Raw genomic sequence first — 16511 nt, 5'->3', positions numbered from 1 at the left:
AATTGACTATTATACTTATCAGCCAACAATCCTTGAAAGAACAAAACAAAATCCAGGATAGCGACGGTATATTACATACAATGTCCTACTTCCATTTAGAAATTACTAGACATGCAAAGAAGCAGAAAAGAGTGATTGATACTCAAAGAAAAAACAGGACTCAATAAACAGGTGATGAGTAAGCACAAATATTCGACTTAGTAGACAAAGATGTTGAAGTAGCTGTTAAAAAACCTCTTGAGTGAACTAATAGCAAATCTCAACAAATTGGAAACTTCAAAGAGAAAATCATTGGTAATTACAGAGCTCAAAAGTACAGTAAGTAAAAAATTTACTAGGTTAGCTGTACTACATATTTTAGATGGCAGAAGAAAAAATATAATCATTGAACTTGAAGGTATATTAATAGAAATTCACCTATCCAAAGAACAGAGAGAAAAAGTTCTGGATCAAAATGGTCAGGACCTCAGATATTTGTGGGACAATATCAAGTGCTTCGGTAGATGTGTAAATGGAGTCTTGGGGTGAGAAGGAAAAGAATAAGTCAGGAGAAAAAAAATTGTGGAAAAAAATGGCTGAAGTCTTGGCAACTTTGGTGAAAAATATTAACTTTTAGATCCAAGAATTGCAATGAAAAGTAGGGTAAACACAAAGGACACCTCGCCCAGCCACATTGTAGTCAAACTAATAGAAGCCAAAGATGAAGAGAGAATCTTGAAAGTACAAAACATCTCTTACAGGGATTTCATGATACAATTAAGGCTGACTTTTTACGGAAATATGACAGCCAGGAGACACTAAAATGAGATATTCAAATGCTGGGGGTGGGGAGAAAAACATTAAAAAAACAAACAAACAACTGTCAACTAACAATTCTATATCAAGCAAAACTGTCCTTCAAAAAATGAAGGCAAAATAAGGGCATTTTCATATAAATATATGGAAGTTATGCATTACTTGCAGACCTTTTCTACAAAAAATGATAAAGTTCTTCAAGCTGAAGTAAAAGATAGCAAAGGTAATTGGAATCCACAGGAAGAAATGAAGAGCAAGATAAATAGAAAATATGTGGGTAAATTACCACAAAAGTAAACTCAAAAGTTAGCACAAAATTGAAGTCACCTTTCCAATACATTGTGCCAATTCTCTAAAATTAGAACTTTTATTTTGATTGCTTTGAGAAGTAAAGGTATAAATTAAAGACTACACAAAAAGGGAACCTAGTAGAGTACTCTCTGCACAAAAATTGGAGGCCCTAAAGACCCATACCCTTACTGTGGAGGTGAATCAGAAGTGGAACAGCCCTGTGGAATTACAGACAGGTCCTATCAGTCCTTTGGCACTTTAGGGAATTTCAAGTCTTGAACTTGGTTAGTCTGCTGTGGGCTAGCCATAACACCTTGTGCCTGCCAAAAATCAAATGCATATCACGTCCGGAGGAAAATGCCTTCATTGTAAAACTCAGAATACCACAAATAATTTGTCAAGTACAGTGTTCACCATACAACCAAAGATAAATAAACATACAAGTAGACTAGACTTTCATCAACAAGAACTAACACAAATAGCGAACAACAGAAACAGACTTCTGTTACTGGAATTCGCAGACATAAACTGGAACAATCATGCTTTCCGTATTTATAAGAGAGGTTTGAAGGTATCCAAAGGAAAAGGAGACAACAGCAAGAATATTTGGTAAAGATCTATAATGGAATTTCTAAAAAATATATAACTGAAATTTAGAATTTGGTGGAGGTTTTAATGGCAGATTAGGTACAACTTAGAGAAAGAATTAATGAATAGACAATTGAGAAGAAAAATCTGGAAGCCAGCACAGAGAGACAAGGCAAAAAATATGGGAGAAAGTAAGACATAAAACATACACTGAGAAGATCTAACATATGTTTTGTTTGGTTATTTTTTATTTAAATTCCAGTTAACATATAGTGTAATACTATTTTCAGGTGTACAATTAAATGATTCAGCACTTACATACAATATCTGGTGCTCATCACAGCAGGTACACTCCTTAATCCCTATCACTCATTTAGCCCACCCCCCTCTCCTCTGGTAACCATCAGTTCTCTATAATTAAGAGTCTGTTTCTTGGTTTTCCTTTCTTTTTTTCCCTTAGGATCATTTGTTTTGTTTCTTAAATTCACATGAGTCAAATCATATGGTATTTGTCTTTCTCTGACTGACTTACTTTGCTTAGCACAATACTCTCTAGCTCCATCCACGTCATTGCAAATGACAAGATTTCATTCTTTTTTATGGCTGAGTAATATTCCATTGTGTGTGTGTGTGTGTGTGTGTGTGTGTGTGTGTGTGTGTGTGTGTAGTCATTCACCAGTCAATTGATTTGGGGGCTCTTTCCATAATTTGGCTTTTGTTGATAATGCTGCTATAAACATTGGGTTGCATGTGCCCCTTTGAGTTAGTATTTTTGTATTCTTTGAGTAAATACCTAGTGGTCCAATTGCTGAATCATAGGGTAGTTCTGTTTTTAACTTTTTGAGGAATCTCCATACTCTAACAGCGTATGTTTAATCAGACTTCTGGAAGGGAAAGAAATAGAATGGAGCATGGACAATATTTGAAGAGATAATTGCTAAGAATTTTACAAAAGTGATGAAAAACAGTCTACAAATTGAGGAGGCCCAATGAATTCTAATTAAATGGGGCCCAAGTAAGATAAATAAAAAGAAGTCTATAGCTGGACATATCTGAGTGATACTGCAAACAACTAAACAAAAACCAGAGCATCTTAAAAACAAAGAAAAGTGACAGATCACTCTCAAAGGAACAATAGTAATGGAAGATGGAAGACAATGGAATGAATGTCAATATGTACAAAGGTTAAAAACTGTTAACCTAGGATTTTACATGATGAAAATGTCTTGATAGGAAAGAATCAAGACAAAGATAAATATATTTTCTGACAAACACTATAATAATTCATTTCTACTGGTTTTTTATTAAAAGAAATTCTACTTGTAGAAGAATAGAATTCTACCTGTAGAAGGTAAAAGAAAATGATCACAGATAGAAGGTGTAAGTTCAAGAAGGTTTGGTAAAGAAAAGTGGTAAATATGTGGGAGACATTAAGTGGACGCTAACTGCATAAGGCAGTAATAATAATACCTTATAGGATTAAAATTGTAGAATTGTATTTTAACAGCGGCTGGGATGAAAGGGCTCACTTAATAATGTTAAAAGGTTCATTTTTGCATCTGATAACATGACTTCAAAATAGTAAAGTGAAAATTGAACTTAAAGAAGAAATAGATAAATGCATCATGATGGCTCTAGCTATATAATAATATGTTAAACTATCTATTGATTTTCTTGCCTTTTTTTGTGTATTACATTGAAAAATTGAAAACATTTTCAGACAATGTACTGAGAATGCTTTTCCATCTTATTAAAACAATTAAAAATTGTTTGGCACACCGTTTTTAATGCCTGCATAGCATTCTCTTCCTTAAATGTATAATTGTTTAGCCCAACCAGTTTCAATTTTTAAACAACTTATTTTCAGTTTAATTAATGTGCTTATTTACAGGTAAATTTTTATAGATATGAATATTTCTTTGAGATAAGTTCTTACATGTTTAATGATGGTATCAAAATATATTTAAGGTCTTCGTCAAGTGGCTTTCCAGAAATCTATCGTTTGCGATTCTGACAGCAGTATGTGAATAAGTGCACCCACTTCTCCATATTTTCCTCATTGCTGCATTTTATCATTTAAAAATATTTATTTGATGCTAAAGAATATCTCCTTTTAATTTGTATTCCTTCATTATTAGTAAAAATAAACATTTTTTTGTGGATTTTGTAAATTCAGAATGGTTATGTTTATATTCATTTCTGTAAGATATTTAGTTTACTGTTTAAATTTTTCTGTAAACTAATCAGATAACCAGATTTGTTGGAAATTATACATTAGTAGACTCAGTGAGATTCTGGGAAATACTCATGTGAGGTTCACAGCATTTTTGCATGGGCTTTGGGACACCATGATGAAAAAGGCTTTCAATGACTCCTAGATTTGTGACTACTCCATAGAAACGAGGAAACTAGATGACTACTTTCTACATAAGTGGGCTATGACTGTGATGTGACTGAGTTTTCTACCTTCTGTGTGTGTAAACAGAGTGTCCTTGCACCAGATTTACTTGGGCCATGACCTGCTGAAACAACATCGAGCCCTCTCAAGTCTCAGGACTCTCTCCCTGTAGTCATCAATGCTTTCCCATCTTAATTACTAAGTCATTTGGGGAAAAGTTTTACTGAATGTTAATTTCATCAGTATACATACTGAATATTCAATTTGGGATGTCATAATTAGGGACCAACATGTCCACAATAAAAATGTTAGTGCAATGGGAAGATTTTTAATTTTCTTATTTTTTGTTTCTAGAAACCACCAAGTTTTATATGACAGAGATAATTATTCAGCCATCTGAAAGAAATTTTCCCATCATACCAAGGTATAAATAGCAAATTAAGTTTATTCTGTAATTTTACATGTGGAGAATGATAGGTACAATTGATTATTTGGGAATTCATTTTTATTTATACGTCCTTATTGGGGAAAAAAATAAAAACCCTTGAGAAAGGCTTTTAGACAGTTGAAGCAAACCACACATATACAAGATTTGAGGATTCATTTATGGCTTGCTTACAAATTGGCATAAACAAATGTGCTTATATTAACATCTTCAAATTCTGAAAGCTTTTTGTGCTTCTTTCTATTTGCCAGATATCCAAGTTCTTACAACCTAATCACTAATAGGTTTTGAATAATTGTTTCTGTTTTAATTTGACTTATTTAAAATGTGAAACATGGGTCAGTTTTCAAACAACTCCTGTGTTTTTTTTAAAAATGTTACTTAGCCACTAAATCCACTAGTGTTTTCTTTCTTGGAATCTTTTTAGTTTGCAAACAGAAGTTAATTATAGCGTATCTTTCAACTCATTTATGGATATCTGAAAATTATGGCAATCTGATTTTAACCTTAAAATTTATCCTCCTGTAAATACTTTGATTCTGTACCTCAGCTCTGACTTTTTGAGGGGCTCCAAATGGAAATCATTGTAGATAACTGTCTAATGTTTGGGAGGAAACATCTCTCCGTCTTTTTTAACTCACCGTTTAATGTGCTATAGCACAAGTGGAATATTAACATGTCTAATACAGTATTTTTTTTATTCAGTCAGGGAATAGTTAGGTTCAGGGTGGGAAATGTATTAAGGATTGGAGAATAGGTTATAAGAAGACTGGAGCAAACACAAATACATTAAAATATATTAAAATCCACATTAGCACAGTCTGTGAAGGAATGAGCAGCATATAGAAAAGTCTGGCTGCACACGCCTCTGCCTTTTAGGTACCCTGTGGGTATTTTTGGCTCCTCTTGCCAGTGAGAGTTATTATGAGAGGCACATTGTGAAAATTGATTTCTGTTCAAACAGGTCCCAGTTTGTACAGAGTGTTATCGCCCAGTGTCTGGTGGAACTCTCCACTGCTAGAAGCACTTTTAGATTCACTATTCAAGGTCATGATGGCAAAGTGTACATCTTGGTAAGATGTTATTTCTCCCATCTTTCTGTAGCCTGGTAATCCAGGGTCTCAGAAATTCTTTAGTCTTGCCATTCTCTTTTCTTAATTCTCAGGTCTAGAAAATAAACGATCAAATACTGAATTTGTAACATCCATTGAATTCCCAAACCAAACTCAATGACAAAAGAGCAAGTGGCTTTATGTGCTAGGTACTGGGGATATAGAGAAAAATAAAACCTGAAACCTGCTCACACCACAAAATAAAGTTTTTCACTCTAAGTTGTTAATGACTTTTCTTGGTCAGTATAACACAGTTCTGTCTCTGTCACTTTTTTCCCCCTATTGATTGTTCCGTTTTTCCTTTTTGATACTCTTATGTTTAAAATATATTCTGTTGCTCCTGTTTTTATATATATGTGTGTATGTGGTAAGAACACTTCATGTGAGATCCACCCTCTTCATAGATTTTTAAGTGCATGCTAACAGTATTGTTAATTATAGGCACAATATAATACACAGATCTGTAGTACTTATTCGTCTTGCCTAACTTTAACTTTATACTCTTTTCATTAGCAACTCTCCATTTCTCCCTCCTTCCAGCCTTTGGCAGCCATCGTTCTACTCTCTGCTTCTATCTGTTGGACTGTTTTAGATTCCTTATGTAAGTGGAATCCGGCAGTACTGTCCTTCGGTGTCTGGCTTATTTTACTTGGCATACTGTCCTCAAAGTTCATCTGTGTTGTTGGATATTACAAGGTTTCCTTCTTTTTTAAGGCTGAGTAACCCATTGTATGTATGCAGCACATTTGTTTTATCCATTCATCTGTTGATGAACATTTAGATTGTTTCCGCATCTTGGCTGTTGTAAATGGTGCTGCAGTGAACACGGGTGCAGATACCTCTTTGAGATCCTGATGTTAACACATTGATGTTTGAGAAGGAGTGGCAAGTTTGGGATAAGAGGCCCTGCAGTTAACAGAATCCTTTCCTTCATGTACCACAAGCATCTACTATTATACTGTTGCTGTTAGAAATAATGGTCTGCAGAAAAGACTTTGGACCACTTATATGAGAATCTTAAGGCCCAAGTCTCTTTTCTGCCTCCATATCTATTTTATTCAACCAGTAAACATATATTGAACATTTCTTATTCTAACAGCACTGTTCTAGGTGTTGAGGGTAGAGCAAAAAATGCCATTAAGGAACTCACAAGCTAATAGGGAAACATAGTAGCTGGAAGGAGGCAGGGGGTTAGGTTGTTGTTAGGTGTGGCTTCGTAGCTGGCCATCCATTATGGGGACCCCATGCTTCTCTGACTCAGATAATTTCTACCAAAACTAAAATACTTTTTGACTGAAGTTAATACTGAGTATGCCTGATAGTCATAGTCTGAAATTAGTTTTAATTTTCTTTTACTGTAAGGTTTTCAAGTTAAAACTCAGGAATAGGAACTTTTAAAATCTACTACTAATATAATATTTAAATTCAAAAAATGTCTTTGTTATAAAAGTAATACATTCTTGAAACAGTGTGAAGAATGTGGCAGTGGTATTCCTCCACCTTGTCTTCTCTCCTGTCTTGCTATATCATAGTATTTGAAGGTAAAAATTATTAATTTGGTATGTGTACTTCCAACATTTCCCCCCATCCATATATGACTACATGTTGATACACTCACATTTTGCTTTTCTGTTTGTAAAACATACCAGAATCATATGATGAGCATTTTTCTTCAATATGTTTACTCCACACAGCAGTGTATCATAAGGATTGTTTCTTGTTAGTGTAAATGTAGATCAGCGTCTTTAAGGTCTAGAATTCCAGTGTGTGGCTGTTAAAGACAGTGCGGCAATGAAAGTGATCTTCGCATGTGTATTTTAGCACTTCTTTAGAAACAGACCTTTTTAATCTAATACGGTATTAGAATTTGTGTATTTTAAATTGATAATTATCATCCTCCAGAGAAGCTGTATTAATTTATCCCGTATAGTGAGGCATTCTTGGTACCCCGCCCAGATCCCCTTTACTCAGGCTGATACACCCATTTCCCAGCTGCTGAGAGGTGTGGACTGCTAATGGCACTCAGCTGCCTCTTCTCCAGAGACTTGCCCTTATGTGACAGATGTCACCTTGTTCAGAGAGTTACCTCTTCCCACCCCTGCTCTGGTCCGCCTACTGCCATTGATTTGACCCTGTTGTGCAAAAAGAAGGGGCCTCCTGTCTGAAGGTGGGACAGATTTTGTGGGTGGGATTCTTGCTTCAGAGCTCCCCATGGGGTAAGGCTGAAGCCAGACCGCTGCTGAGCTCCTCAATGAACAGCAGGCATCCAAATCCCAAAACACTCTTCTGCCAGCAGTCCAGACCCCTCTTCTGAACTGGATGGTGCCATCTTGTTGTACTTGCAAATCTGATAAGTGGAAAAGGGTGGCAGATGATTTTCACATTTGCTTATTGCTAGTTATATTAACATTTTTATATGTTTATCACTTATTCCTTCTGTTAATTCTGTACATATTGTTTGCCTTTATTTCTGTTGGGCTGTTTTTGCCCCCTTATTGTTTCCTGGGAGCTGTATATATTATAGATAATACCTTTGTTATATACTATTAAATAGTTTCTCCTAGTTGGTTGTCTCTCTCTCTTTTTTCTTTTTTTAACTTTTATAATCTCAGTGACTCTACCAGATGTTATACTTTGAAAGACTTACCATACTTAAAAATTATATACATGGTTCTCCTGTATTATTTTCTGGTATTTTATAGTTTTATTTGTGTTTTGTTTTTTAGTGATGGTATGAAATATGATAATGAGTGATAATGATATCCTTATACTTGGACTTTTCTCTCCGTATCTTTAGCTATGGCTTTTAAACTCAGACAGTTTGGTGATTGAATCTTTGGGAAGTTCCAGAGGTATCACAAAATTCCCTCTGTTGGAAGACATCTTAAAGGCAGATTCCAGTTCTGCCTGGAATGCTGTCAAGGTCCTCTACCAGCCATGTGTCAAAAGCAGGAATGAAAAGTAAGTTGTGTGTTTGTTTTCTCATTCCACGTTGTTTAGTTTCTTTTGCCATTTGGTGTTGAGAAATTAATGAATTAAATGGTACTATGCCACTTCCCTATTTGAAGCTTCTAGGAGTTGTACTGCTAAATGTTACGCTTTCAAGTAGATTGAATTATTACAGATGATTCATGCTAATGTGTACAAAGCTTGCTTTTACTGAAAATAATTGGTCTTTTTCTTGTAATCTCAGCTGTCTATGCATATGGCTGTAGTACTTAATCAGGCATCAAAAGCTATGAATATTTACTGATAAGCACTTTCCAGGCATTGGGGATGCAATGGTGAAAAAAACCTAGTCCTTTCTTCCTGGGATTGTCATTCTAATGGGGGGAAGGCAGACCATAAACAAAAGAGGCATAAAACCTTGGACCAATGTGGCCATGTGACTCCTGGCTCCTGCTGAAGAGTCAGGCACTCATCTGAGGGCTTCTAGCTCATTTAAGCCTAACAACAACCCTGTGGGGTAGGTACTATTATCACAAAACACAGGTGTTAAATTACTCTCCTGAAATACAAAGCAAGGTAAAGTAGTTGGGGAGGAGTAGGATGGGTGTAGGAAGTTGTCATTTTATGTTGAAAAGTCAAGGATATTTCCTAAGACGATATTTAAGTGGAAAACTTGAAGTGAAGGAGTGAGCTTTATCTGAGAGAGAGCAGTGTTCCTGGCAGAGAGAACAGATTGAAGTTTATACTTGTCCTGTACTCTCCAATGGGTTTGATCAAATTTGTACTAAGAACAGAAAGATGCCAGTTGTTTTCTAGGAAGTAAATAGGAAATTTTGAAAAATTGCTCATCTTTTTTTTTTTTTTTTTGGATTATATAAGCAGTACCAATCATAAAATATTTAAACAGTTGAGACATACGTAAAGTAAAGTGTGAAAGTTCTCCATCATGCCCCTTTCTGGAAGTAAAAAGTATGTTGTATATTCTTCAATTCCTTTTTCTATTTATTTTTCATCTTAACATAATTTGGAAGATACATGTGTATTTTTTACACTTAAAAAGAAAGCAACACTGTGTCCTGGGAGATTCTTTACAAGTCAGTGCTTTGCATTTTATGTAATGGGTGTACTATAAATAATTTAACTGTTTTTCTGTTGATAGATACTTGGGTTATTACCATTTTGCTGCTATAAGTAACATTTCATTGTGTGTCGTTATACAAATTTGGTTTGTAATTATGTGTACTTTTTTTATGAGGGATTTCTAGAAGTAGAATTGCTGAAGCAATGGTACAACATTTAAAATTTTGATAGATAATACTAGTTACTTTGTAAAAAGGTATTGCAAATTTATATTCCTACCTGAAGTTTCTATAAATGCCCATTTTTCTGTAACGTCACCCAAACTGCCATTTAGATTTTTGTGCATCTGATGCCAGTCTAAATGAAACAGGTCAGATATAGATCCTTTTGTTGTTTTGAGGTATGATCAGAGACTCTGGCTTATGCTTTGATGTTTTGGGCACTTTGGTGTGTGTATGTATGTGTGCACGTGTATGGCCTAATACATAGTTACCTTTTAAGCTCTTTGTTGCTTGTATTCTACATTTACTTCTGTGTTTGTGTGTGCCTTTATAGATTTATGTGGATTTATGTGGTGAGCTTGTTAAAATCTTTTATGTTTTTTATTTATTTGAAATGTGGACTTTTGAGAAGGATGTGTTAAGTCACACTATGATTATGAATAAGTTATTTTCTTCTGATTTTGATATCAGTTTTTGCATTGTATATTTTGAAGCTATGTTATTAGGTACATAAATATTTGTGCCATGACAACTTGACTAATTGCATATTTTATCCAGAAGAGATTTTTGCTGTCCTTCTATGTAATGCTATTTCCGCTTAATTCCAATTTGCCTGATGTTATATTGTTATATTTACTTTCCTTTTTTTTTTAATTGCTAATTTGTTATATAGTAGTCCCTTCTTACCTGCAGTAAGAGAAAAGACTTTTCCTTAATAAGGTTTTGCATTTCTTCTTTTCTCCCTGTCTCCTGAACTCTGTCCTCTATGTTGAGATCATGTATGATTCTGGTGATGGTGGCAGTTTCTTCTTAGGGAAGTATCAAGCTACTGCCCTGACCTGACCTATTTGCTTCCCTCCTTTTTTTTTTTTTTTTTTAATATATTTTTAAACTTTATTTATTTTGAGAGAGATAGAGGGGAGGGGAGAGAGAGAGGGAGAAAGAGAGAGAATCCCAAATAGGCTCCTCACTGTCAGCACAGAGCCTGACACAGAGCCTGAACTCACAAAACTGCAAGATCGTGACCTGAGCTGAAGTCAAGAGTTGGATGCCTAACCAACTGAGCCGCCCAGGCTCCCCTTGCTTCCCTCTTACGTATCATGGCCATAAGTGGTTTTATATTTTTATTGTATAAGTCCATTTCCATAAAAATATTTGATGTTTTAAAAATATTTACAAATAGTACTGTAGAGTATACATCTTTTTACAGTTTGGTTTTTCACTTACTAGTCTTTGTTTCATTGATTTGATGAAATCTGCTCTTTTATGTACTGTTAAAGTTGGACTGTAGTCAATCCTTGAGTATCTGAAAATCTCTTATATGTTATCTCTCTGAAAACCTATAGGATTTCTCTTTATCATTGTTTTTCTAAGATTTCATACAGATGTATCTAAATGTGTTTATTCAAAATGTTCTCTTATGTCACAATCTGTTCTGTCTTACAAATGAATTGTTCTCTCAGTATCTGTGATACCAATAATGATACTTCAAGTCTTCTGTTCTCTCTGTTAACTCTTTTCTTTGGGTGTTAACTCCCCTCTCTTTGAAAACGTTCCTTGTGTTTCTAACTTTGCTTTACGGTGTTACTTTCCGCAAATGTTTGATAATTCCACTAGAATTCATGTGCTAGGATGTATACTCCTTGTGAACCAGGACCTTGTGCGTCTTGCTCCTTACTACATCTAGGTGAGTTCTTGTAGAAGTTCTCAGTATAGAAAATTTGTGGTCACATTTAACAAAACATTTGTCAAATGAGTGGTACATCATTTTCTGCTTATTTTTATATTTGATAATTGCTGTTCCTCTGTTGGTAACTGCCTTTATGGATTTGTGAAAGAGAACTCTAAGGATATACCAGTTTGGTTGTGACAGTTTGTCTTTTGACAACTTTTGGGTGCTAAGAAAAAGGAAGCGGTGGTAGACTAAGTTACTGTGATGAACCTTATATTCATTATCGTGAAGAATCTTTACACTGCCTGTTTTGAGTTTTGTGACAGAGATTCGATGCACTGTCTCATTATTTCGCTCATTCCTAACAAATTACCATGACACTGGAAATACACTGACTATAGTCAGTTGTGTTCTGTATTTGATTAGTGGACTTTTTTTTTTCCTTTTTTAACTTTGTATGTCATGTCTTAGGGATATAATAAATGAGCTTGATGACTTCAGTTTGCCTGTTGTGTATAACTGCTTTTGTTTTCTTCTTCTACTGCTGTTTGATTCTTTATCCCCCAAAGGTAGGAGGGGAACTTCACAAGTTGGGTAAGCATTCTGCTAGTTACTTGCTTTTGTCTTTCAAGGACGTTGTCTTTTAAGAGACATTAGTTTCTTTCTTTGGGGGCATTACTGAGCAAACCGTAGATTCCCTGGCATATTTTTGGCATATGGGGTGGTTCATTAACTATTTTAGTCCAATTGGTTGCAATTTTTTTTTTTTTAGTGGAAGTGTGGATTGCCAGATGGCAGTCTAAAAGAAGAAAATAGCAAATGTAACTATGGTTTTAGTTCCTTGAGGACACACACAAAAAGTGGCAAGTAACATATTTAGAATGTTCTTTCTTTCTAGCAATAGACACACATGTCTCTTGACATTTTGAAGTCTATTGTTTTTTATCACCGTACCCCTTGCCCACAATTATCTTACAACTTATATTGTTTAGTTTATATATCAGAATTTAGATCATAAATATTAACTTTTTAGCTTTGGACCACCCTATCTTAACTACTTCTGCAGTTTGTGCTAAATCATCAATTCATCCATGGCCTCCTATTTTCTAGAATGAGAGTCATTTTGCCCCTGAGGGGATATTTGGCAATGTCTGGGACATTTTTGGTTGTCATAACTTGAGGGGCTACTAGAATCTAGTAGGTAAAGCCTAGGATGCTCTTAAACATCTTACAATGCCTCAGAGACCTCAACAACAAAGAATGATCCAGCCCCAAATGCTAGTAGTGCCAACGTTGAAAAACCCTGTTGTGGATTATCTCCTGAAACCCAGCTGTGTCTACCTTTTCCCTCTGGGTGGCACAGCCTACTAGTTTCTGGAAATTTTTTTTAGGCCAGCAAATAAGAGAAATTTTACTGCAGCCTGAGCCCAAACCTCTATAATCCCACATGTTAAGTTAGTTAGAGTAAAAAGGATAAGTACAAACCTAACATAAATGTTTATTGTTATACTTCACTCATTTTCTTTAGGGAAATGTGAAAACTAGATTTATTTTTAATTAACAATGATGAAGAATTTTATAGGTTTTAAGTCCTTTGTTCTTATGTCTATAAGAGAAAAGAATTTAGGGAATGTAATCACTAAGTGCAAAGAAGTGGGCTTTTTTTAAAAGCTAAATTGAATTCTCTTCATTGTTTTAAGTCATGAGTCCTATTATTGGTAGTGGATCTTCCCACATTTTCCCACATTTTCCAAAATGAGATCGCCAGAGCTTTTTTATTTTGCAGCTGAAAACTCTATACCCATTAGACAATTCTTTTTCCCTCTATCCCCCAGCCCCTGGTAACCACTATTCTATTTTATGTATTAAAATAAAGTAGAAAATAAAATAAATAAAATAAAATAAAATAAAATAAAATAAAATAAATAAAAATAATTTTAAAAAATAAATTTAAAAAAATAATAAAATAAAAAAATAAAATAAAGTGTGTTAGTCTGCTACGCCTGTCATAACAAAGTGCCAAAGACTGGATGACTTAAAAACCAGAAACTTATTTTCTCAAAGGCTCTGGTGACTAGAAGTCCAGGATCAAGGTGCCGTCAGGATGGTTTCTGGTAAGACCTCTCACATGGGCTTGTAGACAACCTCCCTCTCACTGTGTCCACCGCGCATGACCCCTTCCGTTTGTGAGAACAAAGAGAAAGATGAGAGGGGGTGGAGATGGAAGAAGTTCTTGCTTCTCTTCCTCTTCTGATAAGGACAGCAGTTCTATCTGATTAGAGCCCCATTCTTATGACCTCAGTCAACTTAAGTACTCCTTGAAAGGCCCTGTCTCCAAATACAGTCCCATTGGGGGTTAGAGCCCTAACTGTTCATATTCAACATGTGAATTTGTGGAGAACACAATTCAGTTCATAATACTGACCACTTTAGATATTTCATATATGTGGAATCATGGAGTATTGTCTTTTTGTGACTAGTTTATTTCACTTACCATAATGTCGTTAAGGTGGTTCATCTATGTTGTAGCATGTAACAAGATTGCCTTTCTTTTTGAAGTTGAGTATTATTCCATTGAATGCTTTTTGATTATCGATTCATCGCTCAGTGGACATTTGGATTGCTTCTTGTGCATTTTGAACAGTGCGGCGGTGACCTTGGTGTGCAAATATCTCTTGGAGACCCTGCTTTCAATTCTTTTGGATATATACCCAGAGATGGGACTGCTGGATTGAATGGTAGTTCTGTTTTTAATTTTTTGAGGAACCTCCATACTGTTTTCCATGGTAGTTGCAGCATTTTACATTCCCACTAACAGTGGTTCTAATTTCTCCACATTCTTACCAACACATTATTTTCTGTTTCCGGTTTTTTGTTTTTTTTAAGATTTTGTTTTTAAGTAATATTTACACACAACACAGGGCTTGAACTCACAACCCCGAGATCAAGAATTGCATGCTCCACCGACTGAGCCAGCCAGGTGCCCCTGTTTTCTGTTTTCTGTTTTTTGTTTTTTTTTATTTTATTTTTTTAATTTTTTTTTTTCCCAACGTTTATTTATTTTTGGGACAGAGAGAGACAGAGCATGAACGGGGGAGGGGCAGAGAGAGAGGGAGACACAGAATCGGAAACAGGCTCCAGGCTCTGAGCCATCAGCCCAGAGCCTGACGCGGGGCTCGAACTCACGGACCGCGAGATCGTGACCTGGCTGAAGTCGGACGCTTAACCGACTGCACCACCCAGGCGCCCCTGGTTTTTTAATAGTAGCCGTCCACATGGCTGTGAGGTGGTATCTTATTGTGGTTTTGATTGGCATTTCTCTGATGATTAGTGATATTGAGCATCTTTTCATATACTTGTTGGCCATTTTTATATCTCTGGAGAAATGTCTGTTCAAGTTCTTTACCCATTTTTTTAATCAGGTTACTTGATTTTTTTGTTGTTGAATTGTTGGAGTTAATATATTCTGATATTAACTCTTTATTTGACATGTGGCCTGCAAATATTTTTTCTCATTCCATTGCATTTTTTAAGTTTACTTATTTATTTTGAGAGTTGGGGGGGGGTGCAGAGAGAGAGGGACAGAGAGAATCCTAAATAGGCTCCACGCTCAGCACAGAGCACGACATGGGGCTTGATCTCACAACTGCGAGATCATGACCTAAGCCAATATGAAGAGTCAGATGCTTAACTGACCAAAGCATCCAGGCGCCCCGAGGTCACTTTTTTTATTGCATCTATTGATTGTGTCTTTTGATGCACAAAAGTTTTTAATGTAATTCCATTTAGTTTTACTTTGTTCCCTGTGTTTTCTGTGTCACTTTCATAAAATCATTGCTAAAGTATGGTTAATTGAGGTGCTCATACCTGATGTGTCAGAGACTATCATTGCCTGAGATAAAATTAGGTGATTTTTAGGAGATTTAGAGGCCTTTGTCCTTTTTGATTGATGAAAACATAAACCAAATGTTAATTTATGCTAATTTTATATCTAGCAGAATATATAAGACCTGTTACTTAAAAATTACATAACCTACTAGAACACTTGACATGAATTTATTTGGATAGTGTGTGAATATGATGCTAAAATGAGTGAATGAGCAAGTAAGTGAATGAATTGATAAGTGTGTCACCAACTCCTAAAAAGCACTTTATTAAATCATTTCTATGTCTTCTATGTCTCCACATAGAAGTCACAAGGTGATATTGTCAGTGCACTCTAATTAGGGGCATTCCTTTTGTAGAGTAGGATTAATTTAAACTTCAGATGTGAATGTCCAAGTCTTATATTTTATAAATGAGGAAACTGAGGTGCACTAAGAGAAATAATTAGTCACTTTATTAGTTGGTAATAGAGCCAGAATTTGAGCCAGGTTGTCCTGATTCCAAATTCAGTTATTTTTCATTATATCATGTAGAGTCCCTCACCATAAAATTTTAGGAGATTTGAAAATGTCACTATAAATGTATGTTCTTCCTCAAGAACAATTCCTTTGATAGTTTAGAATGTGTCAGCATTTTGATTACTCCCCAAAATATACTGCTTACTATACTATATTCAGTAAATATTTATGCATCTTAATACATAACATCAGCAGTGGAAACTTCTGATTTATACCCTGTCCATATCTGATCTTCTAAATCAGATATGAAGGATACAAATGTGATTTTTTTCAGAAGTCCATTGCCTTAGCTTCTTAGAACAGGAATCCATTAAAAGGAAATTAACCTAAAAATACATAAAAGTTATCAAATACCTCTGGGAAAATAGAAATGCTTCTTTGGAAAGTACTTTTCACACATTTGTCACCACTGCTATTATCACCTAGACTTACTCACCTAGAAATTGTTCTACATTATGAAGCAAGTGGAGCACAAGCTTCTTTAATTTGTAATTGGAAAAATCCCTCCTGTGAGTGGTCTGTGTAAGTACAGTGGTCTAAATTCAAACTTTTTTATT

At 35.2% G+C, this 16511-nt stretch overlaps 1 protein-coding gene across 3 annotated transcripts in view; it reads left to right on the top strand.

The window, feature by feature from the left end:
• Nucleotides 1-16511, top strand: part of UBE3D (ubiquitin protein ligase E3D) — a 158549-nt gene that overhangs the window by 39022 nt on the left and 103016 nt on the right. For all 3 annotated transcript variants that reach the window (XM_030315906.1, XM_030315905.1, XM_030315904.1), the window contains exons 6-8: nucleotides 4427-4496; nucleotides 5482-5590; nucleotides 8427-8590. In XM_030315906.1, coding sequence (XP_030171766.1) covers nucleotides 4427-4496; nucleotides 5482-5590; nucleotides 8427-8590 — 343 coding nt within the window. The remainder of the gene's footprint in view (nucleotides 1-4426; nucleotides 4497-5481; nucleotides 5591-8426; nucleotides 8591-16511) is intronic.

This window comes from Lynx canadensis, chromosome B2, assembly GCF_007474595.2.
Source record: "Lynx canadensis isolate LIC74 chromosome B2, mLynCan4.pri.v2, whole genome shotgun sequence".
Lineage (NCBI taxonomy): Eukaryota > Metazoa > Chordata > Mammalia > Carnivora > Felidae > Lynx > Lynx canadensis.
This window is presented reverse-complemented; position numbering and strand designations above follow the sequence as displayed.